The sequence below is a fragment of the Sinohyriopsis cumingii genome, chromosome 6, assembly GCF_028554795.1.
Source record: "Sinohyriopsis cumingii isolate HCF-2022 chromosome 6, ASM2855479v2, whole genome shotgun sequence".
NCBI lineage: Eukaryota > Metazoa > Mollusca > Bivalvia > Unionida > Unionidae > Sinohyriopsis > Sinohyriopsis cumingii.
Window position 1 is genome coordinate 32614068 of NC_142966.1, and position 18335 is coordinate 32632402.

The 18335-nt window shown below is 33.8% G+C and overlaps 1 protein-coding gene across 3 annotated transcripts in view; it reads right to left on the reverse strand.

The window, feature by feature from the left end:
* LOC149796590 (uncharacterized) overlaps positions 1-18335 on the reverse strand; it is an 84577-nt gene that overhangs the window by 53427 nt on the left and 12815 nt on the right. For all 3 annotated transcript variants that reach the window (XM_089961315.1, XM_089961314.1, XM_089961313.1), the window contains exons 3-11: positions 14083-14277; positions 12485-12613; positions 11806-11895; positions 8923-9117; positions 7105-7221; positions 6417-6491; positions 5494-5583; positions 2869-3063; positions 1029-1151 (exon numbers count right to left, since the gene is read on the reverse strand). In XM_089961315.1, coding sequence (XP_089817441.1) covers positions 1029-1151; positions 2869-3063; positions 5494-5583; positions 6417-6491; positions 7105-7221; positions 8923-9117; positions 11806-11895; positions 12485-12613; positions 14083-14277 — 1209 coding nt within the window. The remainder of the gene's footprint in view (positions 1-1028; positions 1152-2868; positions 3064-5493; positions 5584-6416; positions 6492-7104; positions 7222-8922; positions 9118-11805; positions 11896-12484; positions 12614-14082; positions 14278-18335) is intronic.

The window sequence follows — 18335 nt, forward strand, 5'->3', positions numbered from 1 at the left end:
AAAATTATTGTAACTGAAAGCAGTTAAAAATAACAGACAACTTGCAAAATAGTGGTTTAAACATCAGTAAAACAAATTTAGGGTGTTATAAAAGAAAAGGAGTAAATCAGAAATGATTTCAATGCTAATACATGAACATCTGATCTTCAAATGTAAATGTGATTTCATGTTTAATGAAAGAAGTATATCTTTATTGCTATATAATTTTCTTGTAAGAAGAATGCATACAATATTTTAGCAAGAACTATTAATAAAGAATAGAATATATGTGCAGTGATTGTGCTTATTTTTCTTTAAATTATTCTGAAACTGGGCCTTGGAAACGTCATTTTGTACAAACCTGTTATGAAAGACCACCTGTCTTGAGAGACTTTTCCTTGTTGGCAGCAGAGGCGGTCTCTCATAACAGGTTTTAGTGTAATATGAGACATGAAATGTATGACTTTAAATTCAATATGGTTTTCTTCCATAAATGATTTCTTTTATATTGTATTCATTAGTCACTTACATTTTCTCTCTATGCATGTCTAGCTGTAACAGGATATCACCACCAAATGCACGACGTATATTTCTTAAAAGTCTTCCTTGCTTTTTTAAGAAGATAATTACCTCAAAATCACACACATTACCTACACATCTACAAATCTTAGTTCACATTGGTAGAAAAATGATTTCATTTAAATATTACATATACAAAATTTCCTTCAAATATATTGGAGAAGTTTATAGTCACCAAATAGAGGGAACAAACAGGTAGTAAACTGTAATGCCAATATTGGCTCAGTGACAAATGGTATAACAATTCATATATTTTACCGAACCTGACATCATACTTGTATCTATATATTCATACATCCCCATTGTATCTGACTTTAAAGGACTTTAACATTATTGATACTGTCACCAATACCAATGAAAAATTGGTACCTATATTTCACCATGATAATGCAGACAGAATGATAATGTTTCGTAGAGCTTAATCATGATGGCTATAATTATTCTGATATGTGCCATTAAACTGCACTTACCACTAAATCCAGGTGTCTTTGCAGTATTCCTGACAGGTGTTGCAAACAGCCTTGTTCCTGTGGACTGGTTATTCTGACCAAACAGGCCACCTGATGCACTGGGAGTTGAGCTTGAGCCAAATACTGAAAACAGTATCTTCACTATTTAGTATGAATTAGAAAAATAGTGTATTTCATAGCCTCAGTGTGAACATAACATGGTTGATGCTGACATTTTATTAGGAAATTCAAGGACATTTGAAGAAAAGTTTTAAAACTTGTATTCATTGTAATTAAACATGTCTAAACATATAAAAAATGTTGACTACTGTATGAAGAGTCCACAAAGTTCCACATGCAAGTATTTCATTCTTAGACATGAACACTTTTTGGGGACCCAAGCTAATGTGAAGACACACTTTAACTAAATGGGATTGGGGATGTGTGTGGAGGAGTGTGTGTATGGAGGAGTGTGTTTAGTTATCTCACCTAGATGAGTTTTGAAGTTAGCAGTCTTATTTGCTCGAGTTTCTGCCTCCAAGGTTTTTTAAAAAAATGTTTAAGCAAATATTATGAATTCATTCCTACTGTTGATGCTATACAATCTTTGTTCTTTTACTGCTGACAAAGTAATTTCAGCCATTAATCCTACATCAATTCCTTCTGACAAAACACTACACACAGCTCTTTGTTTATCTAGGCTGAGAATTAAGAAAAAAAATCAAACAAAGCCTTGCTGAATATATGTGACCCAACAGGGTACTATAATCCTGGGTGGGACAAATGAGTTTCTGACTTTATTCATCTTGAAATATTTCATTATATCACCAAGTTTTCCAATTAAATGTGTTTTAACATTCAATAACGTTTCAATGACCATTGAGCATTTTGAAAACCTTTCCTCTACTTTTGGCACCAAATCTTAAATTTCAAGCAGTTTTCAAGGTAACCACCAAAATTAAAGCATTTTCAAAACTGTATGAACCATGACCAAGGACAAACCATGCTTTGACTAACTGAATCAGACTGTAGTGAAAGATTACATAGCAAACTATCATCTGAGTAGCCACAATAAGCATTGATTATGATGTTGAAAATAAATTCAGGCTAAATTGATTTCTGACTGCTTTTTGTGTCTTCAGTTAGCCATCATAATTTCTACAATGAGGAACATTCATGAAACAGTAGTTTTATTTTCTGAATACTGCAAAAATTTTCATTGTTGTTTGAGTGTATGTGTGTGGTTTGCATTTTTAATGTAGCTTGAACAATTTTTCAGTCATATTGCTATGAAAGAATGTCAGGAGTGTGACAGTTTATAGTGATGTCTAACATTAAAGCATCATACCACTTACATATAACATCATATCCCACCCAGTCATATTATCCTGACACCAGGCTGACCAACCCTAGCACTAAACTCTTAATTTTGAGCACCAAGCAAGGCAGCTGCTTGTACCATTATAATACATCTTTGGTATGACTTGGCCAGGGTTTGAATCTGTGACCTCCCACATCCTTTGCAGATGCCCTAACCACTTGGCCAATGGAGCAATCTAACACTTGTTTTTCAAATGAAATTGGAGAGCCATGTTGTGGATTTTTTTAAATTTCAATCAGTCATAGCTTTAGGTTTCATAGTTAATGACACAGTGAAGCCATGGCAGTTCATTTAGCAGAGCATCAGATTCATAATCCAAAGGTCAAGGGTTCAATAAATGGGACATCTTCATTACTTACTAAAATATAAATGGGTTAATTCCATAATCAAAAGTATACAGTAAATACAAATTTCTTGTCTTAAAGCATACTGATGAAAAACACCCAACAACTATTACAGGTAACATTCAATTTTACTTACCAAAGCATGTGTTCTGACTCCCTCCAAAAGTAGTAGTTTGCTGGCCACCTCCAAACAGTCCAGTGGCAGTGCTTGAACTAGTATTTTGCCCAAAGAGGCACCCAGTTGGGGCTGGAGTGTTTGATCCAAATCCTGGTGTACCAAATCCTGCAGAAGTACCTGTGGTTGTTGCAGTTATGGTACTGGTATTACCTCCTTTATGTAACAAACCATAAGAAAATGTCAAATACAATGTTTTCTTGAGAAGAAAAAAAAAACACAACAAAAGCCTTAACTTCAGATAACTGCAATCTGTCCTAAAATGAGAAAATTTACACAAAAAACTGGTTTAATTTTTTAAAAAGTCCTTAAGTTTTTCATTTACTTGAATACTGACTAATTGTGATCACAGGCTTTACAAAAAAAAGTTGTACAAAATATAAATTTTACACAACACAATGGAGGATACAGTCTGAATATAGCTCCCCATTTGTTTGTACTACCTTCTGATTTAAAAATGAAAACCACAAATGAGAGAAAAGATGCTCAGAATTTAATCAGTTCATTTATTGATTTATAAATTCAAACCTGATTATGCCCAGGGGGGCCCAAACACTGTTATCGTCTGTGTGTTTTACTCCAAACAGAAGTTTTCAGTGTAAAAGACTACCATGCTTGTGAGTCATATCCAGTTCCAGGACAAGTCCATTTTCAGCAAAGGAGCGTAAGCAGGACTACACATACATGAATGTACATAGAAGGAAAATACTATGTTGTCTGCTTCTGATATTTACAATGTCAAATCAAGCAAAGGAAAAGAATGACAAATTTGCCTTTCCCATGGATTTGACAAGCTGTGTAATTTCTATCTTCATTGTGTGCAAAGAGATATAATTCTAAACTCTCAAAATTATGGTAATTTATGGAATTATCCAGCAGTTAGGAAATAGGATGAACTACGTCACAATGTTGTCTGAGGGAAAGAGATCTGCCCATATTGTACACAAAATGGCACCCTGTTAGTATGGAAAGTCCATTGAGCATGAAAGGTGAGGAAGATACTAGTGTTAGAGCCAGTCTGGTCACAGTCTGCTTAGAAATTGTAAATCAATGAATGAACTGACTAAGTTTTATGCACTTTTATCATAACAGAGTTTTCAATTATTGAAATTGGTACTGGGGTACAAACAAACAGGGAGGGATGGTCAGACTATACCATATTAAAAAAATAAGAAACTGAGGTACAACTTTTGACAAATACAGTAACTCATTAAATATAAAATCAACAAAGAGTTAAAAGATTTTGTTAAAAACTTTCAAAGAATTACATTTGTTTATATTTCCTAATAGCAGATTTTGTATACAAGATAAGATAGGCATTCAATCTCAATTAATGGTACAGATACAGAAAAATGTGAACATTGCAGACATCCACAGAAAATTTAGACAACAAAAATAACTGTCAGTTAAACAATCTTAAATGCAGATAGGGCTAAGATTTTATTAATATAAAATACCATCTGAAGAAAATGAAACTCAAGTCTATCAATGAATCTGAGACCAGACCTTGTGTAGAATAATGGTTGATACAACTACAAACAATGAATTTTATTGGTTGGCCCGACTTTAAATCAGATGATGACTGCCAACAGCTGTTTATACTAGGTACACAATTAAAAATAACTCTATACATCCTTTAATTACTCTTTACTTTGCCTTAACCAATCCTTCTCTCATTTTCTACCATTAATTCTTCACTCTATAGATTTCTATTCTTAATGTCAAAGGTGACCAAACTATTTGGGCTTGGTGACCTATAATTTGAAATAATCATTGAAATTTTCAAGTAGGTCACTCTATAGCTATTAGAGTTTGTTGGTACTGAATACATTGCTATGGAAACCAAACTGCTATCAGGAGAGTCACCTGACCATAACAGAATTTTGGCAGAGCATGCCTTGAGGAACATTCCCACCAAGCATGATCCAAGTTGTGCCTCCAGCTTTTAGAACATTCCCACCAAGTGTGACCCAAGCTGTCTGCACAGGTTTTAGAACATTCCCACCAAGTGTGACTTAAGTTCTCCCTACAGTTTTTGAGAACATTTCCACTAAGTGTGATCCAAGCTGTCAGTACATTTTTTCAGAACATTCTCACCAAGTGTGATCCAAGTTGTTGCTACAGTTTTTAGAACATTCCCACCAAGTGTAATCCAAGTTGTACATATATTTTTGAGAACATTCCCACCAAATGTGATCCAAGTTGATCCTCCAGCTATTGGGATGAAATTAGCAAAAGTTGATAGAGGATGACAGACCAACACATGACAGATGACAAGTTATACCATAAGTACACTTGGCCATATGAGATAAATGTACTGCTGCTGCTGAAACAAATAAGCTCAAGATCACTCATAATCAATTTCAGAAGTCACTGGCCTAGATGCATGCAGTTTGGATTTCACAAAACTGCACACAAGTTTTATTTTTCCTTCATATGATCTAAGTGACTGAAAAAGTTTTATGCTCAGCAAAATGTATTAATTGCCCCATACAGCAAGATGACTGAACACTTCTTCCAAAACACTGTCTTATGTAAAATTTAACTGTATGCATTTCCTGAGCATTTATGTCCAATCAATACTACCTGATGCCTGGCTAAATAATGAGCTTCCTGAACGCTGGACTCCAAGTAAGACACTACTGGTAGATGCTGTAGTACTTGTGGCAGCTAAACCTGTTCAACAAAAGAGGCAAACTGTAATATGCATGGTTTTAGAAAGGAAAATCCTGATCTTTTTGTCACATAAGGATACATTTTTTCCAAAGTAATTTTTGAAAGATTATGACAATATATTGACTGAAGTGAGTACAGTAAAAACTGTTATAAGCGACCTCTGGTATGAGCAACCAACTATTATTCCTGACCACAATTGTAATATAGGGATCAATTTTATTATAAAAACACTTTGTCATGAGTAACCACCTGCTGAAAATGACAAGCAACCATGATGTCTTGGCAAAATATGCATTTTGAACTTTACCAACCTTTATTTAATCTAATAACAGCTTATACATTCTATTAAAAACATTCTTTTAAAAACAGTCCAGTAAAAACCATCTTTAGAGTCAATATTACAACTAAGCACTCATAATATTAACACCTACTACCTTAATAACAATGGAAGAACCTCCTACTTAAACGAGACAAATTTTAACTCTGGAGAAAATAATTAGTGTAACTGAAAGCAGTGAAAAATAACAGACAACTTGCAAAATAGTGGTTTAAACATCAGTAAAACAAATTTAGGGTGTTATAAAAGAAAAGGAGTAAATCAGAACCAATTTCATATGCTAATACATGCACAAATGATCTTCAAATGTAAATGTGATTTCATGTTTAATGAAAGAAGTATATCTTTATTGCTATATAATTTTCTTGTAAGAAGAATGCATACAATATTTTAGCAAGAACTATTAATAAAGAATATAGTATATGTACAGTGATTGTGGTTATTTTACTTTAAATTATTCTGAAACTGGGCCTTGGAAATGTCTTTTTCTACAAACCTGTTATGAAAGACCACCTGTCTTGAGAGACTTTTTTTTGTTGGCAGAAGGGGCGGACTCTTATTACAGGTTTTACTGTAATATGAGACATGAAATGTATGACTATAAATTCAATATGGTTTTCTTCCATAAATGATTTCTTTTATATTGTATTTATTAGTCACTTACATTTTCTCTCTATGCATATCTAGCTGTAACAGGATATCACCACCAAATACATCATGTATATTTCTTAAAAGTCTTCTTTGCTTTTTTAAGAAGATAATTATCTCAAAATCACACACATTGCCTACATATCTACAAATCTTAGTTCACATTGGTAGAAAAATGATTTCATTTAAATATTACATATACAAAAATTCCTTCAAATATATTGGAGAAGCTTTTAGTCACCAAATAGAGGGGACAAACAAGTAGTAAACTGTAATGCCAACATTGGCTCAGTGACAAATGGTACAACAATTCATATATTTTACCGAACCTGACATCTCACTTGTATCTATATATTCATACATCCCCAATGTATCTGACTTTAAAAGACTTTAACATTATTGATGCTGTCACCAGCACCAATGAAAAACTGGTACCTATATTTCACCATGATAATGCAGACAGAATGATAATGTTTCATAGAGCTTAAACATGATGGCTATAATTATTCTGAAATGTGCCATTAAACTGCACTTACAACTAAATCCAGGTGTCTTTGCAGTGTTGCTGACAGGTGTTGCAAACAGGCTTGCTCCGGTGGACTGGTTATTCTGACCAAACAGGCCACCTGATGCACTGGGAGTTGAGCCAAATACTGAAAACAGTATCTTCACTATTGAGTATGAATTAGAAAAATAGTGTATTTCATAGCCTCAGTGTGACATAACATGGTTGATGCCGACATTTTATTACAAGGACTTTCTAAGAAAAGTTTTAAAACCTGTATTCATTGTAATTAACTGTGTCTGAGCATCTAAAAAATGTTGACTACTGGACGAAGAGCCCACAAAGTTCCACATGCAAGTATTTCATTCTTAGACATGAACACTTTTTGGGGACCCAAGCTAATGTGAAGACACAGTTTAACTGAATGGGCCTGGGGTTGTGTGTGGAGGAGTGTGTGTGTGTAGTCATCTCACCTAGATGAGTTTTGAAGTTAGCAGTCTTTTTTGCTGGAATTTCTGAATACGAGGTTTTTAAAAAAATGTTTAAGCAAATATTATGAATTCATTCCTACTGTTGATGCTTCACAATCGTCGTTTTTTTATTACTGACAAACTAATTTCAACAAGTAGTCATACATCAATTCCTTCTGACAAAACAATACACACAGCTCTTTGTTTATCTATGCTCAGAATTAACAAACACATTCAAACAAAGCCTTGCTGAATATATGTGACCCAACATGGTACTATAATACTGGGTGGGAAAAATGAGTTTCTGACTTTATGCATCTTGAAATTTTGTATTATATCACCAAGTTTTCCAATTAAATGTGTTTTAACATTCAATAACCTTTCAATGACTACTGACCATTTTAAAAACCTTTCCTACACATTTGAGGCCAAATTTTAAATTTCAAGTATTTTTCAAAGTAACCACCAAAATTAAAGCATTTTCAACATTTTATGAACCCTGACCAAGGACAAATCATGCCTTGACTAACTGAACCAGACTGTAATGAAAGATTACATAGCAAACTATAATCTGCGTAGCCACAGTAAGCATTGATTATGATGCTGAAAATAAAATCAGGCTAAAATGATTTCTGATTGCTTTATGTTTTCAGTTAGTCATCATAATTTCTACAATGGGGAACATTCATGAAACAGTATTTTCATTTTCTGAATGCTGCAAAAGTTTCATTGTTGTTTGAGTGTGTGTGTGTATGTGTGATTTGCATTTTTAATATAGCTTTAAATATTTTTCAGTCATATCGCTATGAAACAATGTCGGCAGTGTGACAGTTTATAGTGATGTCTAACACTGGGGCATCATACCACAAACATATAACATTATGTGCCACCCAGTCATAATATCCTGACACCAGGCCGCCCAGTTGTAGCACTAAACTTTTAATTTTGAGCAGCGTGCAAGGTAGCTGCTTGTACCATTTTTATACATCTTTGGCATGACTTGGCCAGGGTTTGAATCTGCAACCCCCTGCATCCAAGGCAGATGCTCTAACCACTAGGCCAATGGAGCAATCTAACACTTGTTTTTCAAATGAAATTGGAGAGCCATGTTGTGGATTTTTTTAACATTTCAACTAGTCATAGCTTTAGGTTTCATAGTTAATGACATAGTGAAGCCATGGCAGTTCATTTTGTAGAGCATAAGATTCATAATCCAAAGGTCAAGGGTTCAATAAATGGGACATCTTCATTACTTACTAAAATATAAATGGGTGAATTCCATAATCAACAGTATACAGTAAATACAAATTCTCTTATCTTAAAGCTTACAGATGAAAAACACCCAACAACTATTACAGGTAAGAATCAATTTTACTTACCAAAGCATGTGTTCTGACTCCCTCCAAAAGTAGTAGTTTGCTGGCCACCTCCAAACAGTCCAGTGGCAGTGCTTGAACTAGTATTTTGCCCAAAGAGGCACCCACTGGGGGCTGGAGTGTTTGATCCAAATCCTGGTGTACCAAATCCTGCAGAAGTACCTGTGGTTGTTGCAGTTACTGTACTGGTATTACCTCCTTATGCAACAAACCATGAGAAAATGGCAAATACAATGTCTTCTTGAGAAAAAAAAAACACAATAAAAACCTTAATTTCAGATAACTGCAATCTGTCCTAAAATGAGGAAATTTGCAAAAAAACTGGTTTAATTTTTGAAAAATGTCCTTAAGTTTTTCATTTACTTGAATACTGACTAATTGTGATCACAGGCTTTCCAAAAAAATGTTGTACAAAATATAAATTTTACACAACACCATGGAAGCTATAGTCTGTATATAGCTCCCCATTTGTTTGTACTACCTTCTGATTTAAAAATGAAAACCACCAATGAGATAAAAGATGCTCAGAATTTAATCAGTTCATATATTTATTTATAAATTCGAACCTGATTATGCCCAGGTGGGCCCAAACACCATTATCGTCTCTGTGTTTTATTCCAAACAGAAGTTTTCAGTGTAAAAGACTACCATGCTTTTGAGTCATATCCAGTTCCAGGACATAGCCCATTTTCAGCAAAGGAGCGTAAGCAGGACTACACATATATGAATGTACATAGAAGGAAAATACTATGTTCTCTGCTTCTGATATTTGCAATGTCAAATCAAGCAAAGGAAAAGAATGACAAATTTATGTTTCACATGGATTTGACAAGCTGTGTAATTTCTATCTTCACTGTGTGCAAAGAGATATAATTCTAAACTTGCAAAATTATGGTAATTTATGGAATTATCCAGCAGTTACTGAATAGGATGAACTGTGTCACAATGTTGTCTGAGGGATTTTTGTTGTTTTAGGGTTTAACGCCATTTTTCAGCACACGATAAGCCATAGATGGCGGCCAGTATTAATGGTGGAGGAAGAACCCAGGAAAACCCTGGAAAAAACCACTGACCCACCAGAAGCTACTGGCAAGCTTTCTCAGATACCCACATTAGCCGAGTCCAAGACTCGACCTCATGCAGACAGAGGTGAGATGGCAGTGATCTGTAACAGAGAGCGCTTTAGAACACTTGGCTGCTTGTGTGAGGGAAAGAGATCTGCCCATAGAGTACAAAATATGGCACCCTGTTAATATGGAAAGTCCATTAAGCATGAAAAGTGAGAAAGATACTAGTATTAGGGCCAGTCTGGTCACAGTCAGCTTAGAAATTGTAAATCAATGAATGAAATGACTAAGTTTTATGCACTTTTATCATATTAGAGTTTTCAATTATTGAAACTGTTAGGGGGGTACAAACAAACAGGGAGGGATGGTCAGACTATACCATATTAAAAAAATAAGAAACTGAGGTACAACTTTTGACAAATACAGTAACTCATTAAATATACAATCAACAAAGAGTTAAAACATATTGTTAAAACCTTTCAAAAAAGAATTATGGTTGTTGATATTTCCTAATAGCAGATTTGTATACAAGATAAGATCAGTATTAAATCTCAATTAATGGTACAGACACAGAAAAATGTGAACATTGGAGAAAACCACAGAAAATTTAGACAATAAAAATAACTGTCAGTTAAACAACCTTAAATGCGGACAGGGCTAAGATTTTATTAATATATAATACCATCTGAAGAAAATGAAACTCAAGTCTATCAATGAATCTGAGAATAATGGTTGATACAACTCCAAACAATGAATTGTATTGGTTGGCCCGACTTTAAATCAGATGATGACTTCCAACAGCTGTTTATACTAGGTACACAATTAAAAATAACTCTATACATCCTTTAATTACTCTTTACTTTGCCTTAACCAATCCTTCTCTCATTTTCTACCATTAATTCTTCACTCTATAGATTTCTATTCTTAATGTCAAAGGTGACCAAACTATTTGGGCTTGGTGACCTATAATTTGAAATAATCATTGAAATTTTCAAGTAGGTCACTCTATAGTTATTAGAGTTTGTTGATACTGAATACATTGCTATGGAAACCAAACTGCTATCAGGAGAGTCACCTGACCATAACAGAATTTTGGCAGATCATGCCTTGAGGAACATTCCCACCAAGCATGATCCAAGTTGTGCCTACAGTTTTTAGAACATTCCCACCAAGTGTGACCCAAGTTGTCCCCACAGGTTTTAGAAAATTCCCACCAAGTGTGATCTAAGTTGTCCCTACAGTTTCTCAGACCATTCCCACCAAGTGTGATCCAAGTTGTCAGTACATTTTTTCAGAACATTCCCACCAAGTGTGATCTAAGTTGTCGCTACAATTTTTAGAACATTCCCACCAAGTGTGAGATAAGTTGTCCATATATTTTTGAGAACATTTCCACCAAATGCGATCCAAGTTGATCCTCCATCTTTTGGGAAGAAATTAGCAAAAGTTGATGGAGGATGACAGACCAACACATGACAGATGCCAAGTTATATGGCAAGTATACATGGCCTTATGAGATAAAAGCATTGTTGAAACAAATAAGCTCAAGATCACTGCCATAATCAATTTCAGCAGACAGTTACACACACACATGGAAAAATATAATATGGCCTAGGTGCATGCAGTTTGGGTTTCACAAAACTGCACACAAGTTTTATTTTTCCTTCATATGATCTAAGTGACTGAAAATTTTATATGCTCAGCAAAATGTATTAATTGCCCCATACAGCAAGATGACTGAACACTTCTTCCAAAACACTGTCTTATGTAAAATTTAACTGTATGCATTTCCTGAGCATTTATGTCCAATCAATACTACCTGATGCCTGGCTAAATAATGAGCTTCCTGAATGCTGGGCTCCATGTAATACACTACCAGTAGATTCTGTAGTACTTGTGGCAGCTAAACCTGTTTAAGAAAGGAGGCAAACTTTAATATGCATGGTTTTCTTCTTTGTATTATTACTTTTATATTGTATTTATCAGTACTTAACTTTTTCTCTGTATGCAATTGTCTATCTGTAACAGGATATCACCACCAAATGCACCATGTATATGTGTTAAAAGTCTTCTTTGCTTTCTTAGAAGATATATATCTCAGAATCACACATATTACCTACATATATACAAATCTTAGTTTACTCTGGTAGACAAATGATTTTAATTAATTATTACCTATAAAATACATTCCTTCAAATATACTGGAGGAGCTTCTAGTCACCAAATAGAGGGAACAAACAAGTAGCAAATCAGTGTCACATGGTACAACAATTCATGTATTCAACAGAACCTAAAATGCCTCACTTGTATCTATATGTTGATACACCCCCACCATATCTGACTTTAAAAAATGTTTAACATTGTTGATGCTGCGACAATACATCACTGAACAATTAGTTATGTTTCACCATGATAATGTAGACAGGACGATCATGTTCTGTAGACCTTAAACATGCTAGCTACAACAATTCTGATATGTCACATGAAAATGGACTCACCACTAAATCCAGGTTTCTTGTTTGCAGCAAATACAGTGTTGCTGACAGGTGTAGCAAACGGCCCTGCTCCTGTGGACTGGTTATTCTGACCAAACAGGCCACCTGATGCACTGGGAGTTGAGCTCAAAGCTGAAAAGAATAAGTATCTTCATTACTAATTAGAAAAATATTTCTCCTTTCGTCTCAATGTAAACATAACATTGTTTATACAGCCATTTTATTAGAAAATTCAAGCATATTTCAAGAATTTAAAAAAAAAAAAATTATTTGTCATAATTAACTGTCAAAATGCAAAAATCAACTGTGTGAAGAGTTCACAAAGTTTCACACATAAATAGCTCCTTCTCAGTCTAGAACTCTCTTTTTGACCTAAGATGATGTGATGACACTGTTTAGCTTAACAGGTATGATGTGTATGCAGGTGGATATGTGTGTTTGCAGTCATCTCACCAACATCAATTTGTAAGTTTAACAGCAGTCTTATTTGCTAGAGTTTCTGATTCCAAGTTTTTATGTTTAAACAAATAATATAAATTCATTACTACTACTGATGTTTGACTAACTTTGTTCTCTCATTTTTGACAGGGGAATCCAAAGTAATTTCACACATTAATCTAACACCAATTTTCTTTTGACAAACACAACAGATAACCCTTTGTCTAATTGCTTTGGACACCTTACACATATACAGTGATTACAGCCAGCAAACATGTTTGAAAACACAATTACCATTTTGGAGTACTTGAAGGACAGTTTATAAACCTTAATTATCAAGTCAACAAACAGATCAAGGCAGCATCCAATCATTTAAACATCACAAGGTGGTTACAATCTGAAACAAGTCTGAGAATTAACAAGCACATCCAAACAAAGTCTTGCTGATTATGTAAGTGACCCAACTTGGAAGTATAATCCTAGGATAAATGAGTTTCTCACTAATCTATGGATCTTTGAATGTTTCTTTATATCAGTAAATTACAGTTTTCCAATATGTTAAAGTTCAAGAACTTTTCAATGACTTCTGAGCATTTTCAAGAACTTTCCCAGTATCTTTTTGACCAAATCTCAAACTGTAAGCATTTTTTAAGGCACTGACCACCAAAATTAAAGCACTTTCAAGATTGTGCAAACCTAAACAAGGACAAGCCCTGATTTGATTTAACTGAACTAGACTGTAATGAAAGACTACATCGCAAACTGCTACATGAGAACCTATAATAAGGATTAATTACCATGCTGAAAATAACATCAGACTAAACTGATCTCTGACTGCTTTGTATATTGTTTTCACATCACCTTTTGATTCAAATACTGTCCATGTTTTCATCATGATTTCTATGAGGTGGAGTATTCAATGGAACTTGTAGTTTTGTTTTCTGAAGGCTGCGAAAATCTTCATTTTGTTATTTGAATGAAATCAATAAAATAAATAGAATTGGAGAGCCATGTTGTAGACTTTTCTTATTTCAATCAGTCATAGCTTTCAGTTTCATAGTTAGTGAATCAACAGTATACAGTAAATACACATTTTCTTATCTTAAAGCTTACAGATGAAAAACACCCAACAACTATTACAGGTAACATTCAATTTTACTTACCAAAGCATGTGTTCTGACTCCCTCCAAAAGAAGTAGTCTGCTTAACACCTCCAAACAGTCCAGTGGCAGTGCTCGAACTAGTATTTTGCCCAAAGAGGCACCCACTGGGGCCTGCAGTGTTTGATCCAAATCCTGGTGCACCAAATCCTGCAGAAGTACCTGTGGTTGTTGCAGTTACGGTACTGGTATTACCTCCTTTATGCAACAAACCATAAGAAAATGCCTAATACAATGTTTTCTTGAGAAGAAAAAAACACAATAAAAACCTTAATTTCAGATAACTGCAATCTGTCCTAAAATGAGAAAATTTACAAAGCAGTGCTCACAGTTGTGCTTTGCCCAAAGAGGCCCCTAGTGGGGGCTGCAGTGTCTGATCCAAGTCCTGGTTTACCAAATCCTGCAGATGTACTTGTGGTTGTTGCAGTAATCGTACTGGTATTACCTCCTTTATCCAACAAAACCATGAAAAAATGGCAAATGCAATGTAATCTTGATAATATAAAACATAGTAAAAGTCTTTTTTTCTTCAGATAACTATAATCTCTTCAATGATACAAAAATATACTTGTAGATAAATTTAATTTTTAAATAACTTATAGTTTTTCACTGACAGATTTGGGCTTTATACAAATTAATTTGTTGTGCAAAATATTAATTAAACACAAGACAATAAATACTAATGCATTAGGAATTAATGGTGACTTTTGACAAAAATGACCAATTCTTTAAAGGCAAAATATTTTCAAAGAATTAACTGCTAACATTGCCTAGTAGCAGATATGTGTTCAAGATGTAACTCATAAATACAACTGTGTCATTTACATGTATAAAAAGCTTAATTTAGTCAACTGCCATCAAATGTTCACAAAATCAGTAAATATGCATTTAAATAAACATGCATGTAACTGTCATGGATACAGAACATACCCTATCCAATTAAATTATATATTTCCACATATCTGTTTAAGAAGACTGTGTTGTAGCATTTTTTCTGTTAAGTCTTTTTCTTAACACATGTATTGGTTTTCACTCTAATGTGGCAAAGCTAGGAATAAAATACAGCTGATGAGAACTGGTTAAAGTGCATGTTACACAGCATTGTACATCAGGTTCATTTATTGATAATGCTGCTAACAATTTCTGTCAAACTACAGTATTTACCTTAAACATGTTTGTTTACAGAAAACTGATTAGCAACATCATAAAGAAACACTGCTTCAAGCTTGTAAGCCATTGCATAGTTTTTAAGTTACTGCAGATTCTACAAAGCACTCCATTTTCAATTATTCTGTGTACAAATATGCAACAGTAGGAAACAAAATTACAACAATCTGATGGATGTTTTACTGAATCTATCAGAGATATTCAACAAAAATAGGTATTACATAGTGAATCCAACCAAACTAAGACATAACATATACAACAAAGGAAATAATTTCATATTGAGCAAAGTAAGACATGCACATTATTGCATTTGTCAGCTGTTTGATAAGCCTAATGGGTGGAGTAGAAAATGTTTTGTTCTAATCTTTCTGATTAAATGTCATTGCTTTAGCACCTGCAAGCCATCTACATGTTTAGAAATATTTGTAAATGTTGCAGGATTAGTTATAAAGAGGAAGATGTGGTCCAGAACTGCCGGCCACATTATGTAACAAACTAAACCTCAAAAATATTGTGCGAACCATGGTACAGTAGGACTGATACAAAATTTGATGAGAGAATGTATGGAGGTATGGGTTTGGGGGAAATGTTTTAAAAAGGAAATGAAGATATAATAAAAGCTTCATGTTGTTTTATGACAAACATTAATATCATACAATTGACAGACCAATTCAAGTACAACTGTTGGCTTTTGGTAAATGGGTCCAAAGTAGTTATATCAGGGATCACATAACAGCTGACAGACCAATTCAAATACACTGATCACTTGATAACTCACAAATGGGCTTCTAACATTGAGTCAGGCACAGATTCCATTTTATAAAATAGAAAATATTCCAAAACATTTGGCATCTATTTGTTGAATACATAGAAAATAGCAAACCAAAATTTGTAACTAAAACCTTGATATATTACTAATTGTTTCACTGAGGATTCGAATAAACATCATTATATTCTCAATCATGAATAAGAAGCTGTATATTTGGCAATCATTTCTTTTCAAACAATATTCTCAGCACACTGTGAATAACAATATTCATCAAATGTTTGACCAATAATAAATGCCACTAAGGCTAGCTTTACTCAAATTATAAGCCATTCACAAAAATAAATAGCTGATGGGCTAATTGGGTTCTTATGTGGAAATGAAATCTGTAACAAACAAATGGACATCACAACATAATATACTACAACTTATGGTGGGCATACAGAAATATAACTCATTTCAAACATGGTAGTAAATTACCAAATTTATTAAATGTATATCTTGAGCTTTACTTCACACTAATTAAAATACATTCCAAATGGTGTGGAGGTTCCAAATGTGTCTGGAATAAATATACTTATTATTAGAAATGAAACTAAATAGATAAATTACAAACCAAGATAATTCTTTGATACAGTGAAAACAAGAGACTCAAGTACCTCCATGTCTTATCATCTGACCATTACACTTAGCTGCTTTAATAATAATAATAATAATAATAATAATAATGCTTTATTTATAGAGGGCGACTCATTAGTCAAGGACTATTATCCCTTCAGGCCCTCTAAGCAGAGTACAACAATGTACATTACATGAAGATTGCAATAATTACTGTTTATTTTAACATGTTTAGTATTAATATACTAAATTCCATTATCTATTAGAAACACATACATGCTCATGATATATCTTCTTCAGTACTCTAATATTTTCAGCAGATTTTACATGTAGTGGAAGCTTGTTCCACATAACTGTACCAGAGTATTGGAAGCTCTTTTAAAATTGTTCTGTTCTTGGTTTTGGTGATAGAAGGTTTCCATGTGATACTGATCTCAACTGGTATTGTGTTGAAAAAGGTCTGAATAAGTCCTGAAGATACTCTGGTGCAGTTCCATGTAGACATTTATATAAAAGAACTGCCTTGTGAAAATCTGTCCTGTCATATATTGTGAACCATTTGAGTTCTGTAAATAATGCTTTTGAGGGATGACCAATAGATGCATTTAAAATTATGCATGCTGCTTGTTTCTGAAGTTTATAAATCCTTTCAAGCTCAGATTTAGCACAGTTTCCCCATACATTTTAACAATAATCCATTGTTGGAAGAATATATGACTTGTAGTATAGATTTCGAGTTTCCATAGGTAAATATTTCTTGATTCTGCTGAGTAGGGCAATTTTGGATGACAGTGTTTTACAAAGTTTATCAATATGGTCATTCTATAATAAATTATTATCTATGGTCACACCTACAAGCTTTTCATGTTTGACATTTTCTAATGGATGATTATTTATTGCAAGAGATAGTTTTGGGTTCCCCAACTTGTGTAGCTTTTGTGATGTCCCCAAAATCATACATTTTGTTTTGCCTTCATTAATTGTCATCCTATTTTGTTGTGCCCAGTTTTGGATTCTAATAAGGTCTGAGTTTAATCTCATTTGGATAACTTCAGTTTCAGAACAAAATGTATACAAGGTTGCATCAACTGCAAACAAATCTGTATTTGTGGATTCATTATTTAATGGTAGATCATTGATATAGATAAGAGGAGAGGGCCTAAAACTGAGCCTTGAGAGGCCCCTGAATGAATTGTGTGAGTTTGAGAACTAATACTGCCAATGCTTACTTGTTGAGACCTTTGGTTTAGGTATGATCTGAACCAGTTTAAAGAAGAATTGTCGAACCTGTAACAGTTCAACTTTTGCAGCAGAATTTCATGATCAACAAGATCAAAGGCTTTCTTGAAGTCAAGGAAAACAATCCCAGTCATATGTCCATTATCCATTTCCTTCAGCCAAAGATCAATTAATTTGGTAAGTTCTGTCTGGCATGAGTGGTACTTTCTAAATCCTGATTGCGCTATATGAAATAGAGAGTATGTTTCAAAAAATGTATAGACCTGAATAGCTACATGCTTTTCAAATAATTTTGAGAAAAACAGGTAGAATTGATATTAGTCTGTAATTCCCTGGATCCTCCTTTTCTCCTTTGCACATTTCAGTGTTTCTGGAAAATTACCACTCATTATACTTAAGTTAATGATATGCGTTAGTGACTTTGTTATTACTGGTGCAGCAATTTTAAGGATTCATGGACCATTCC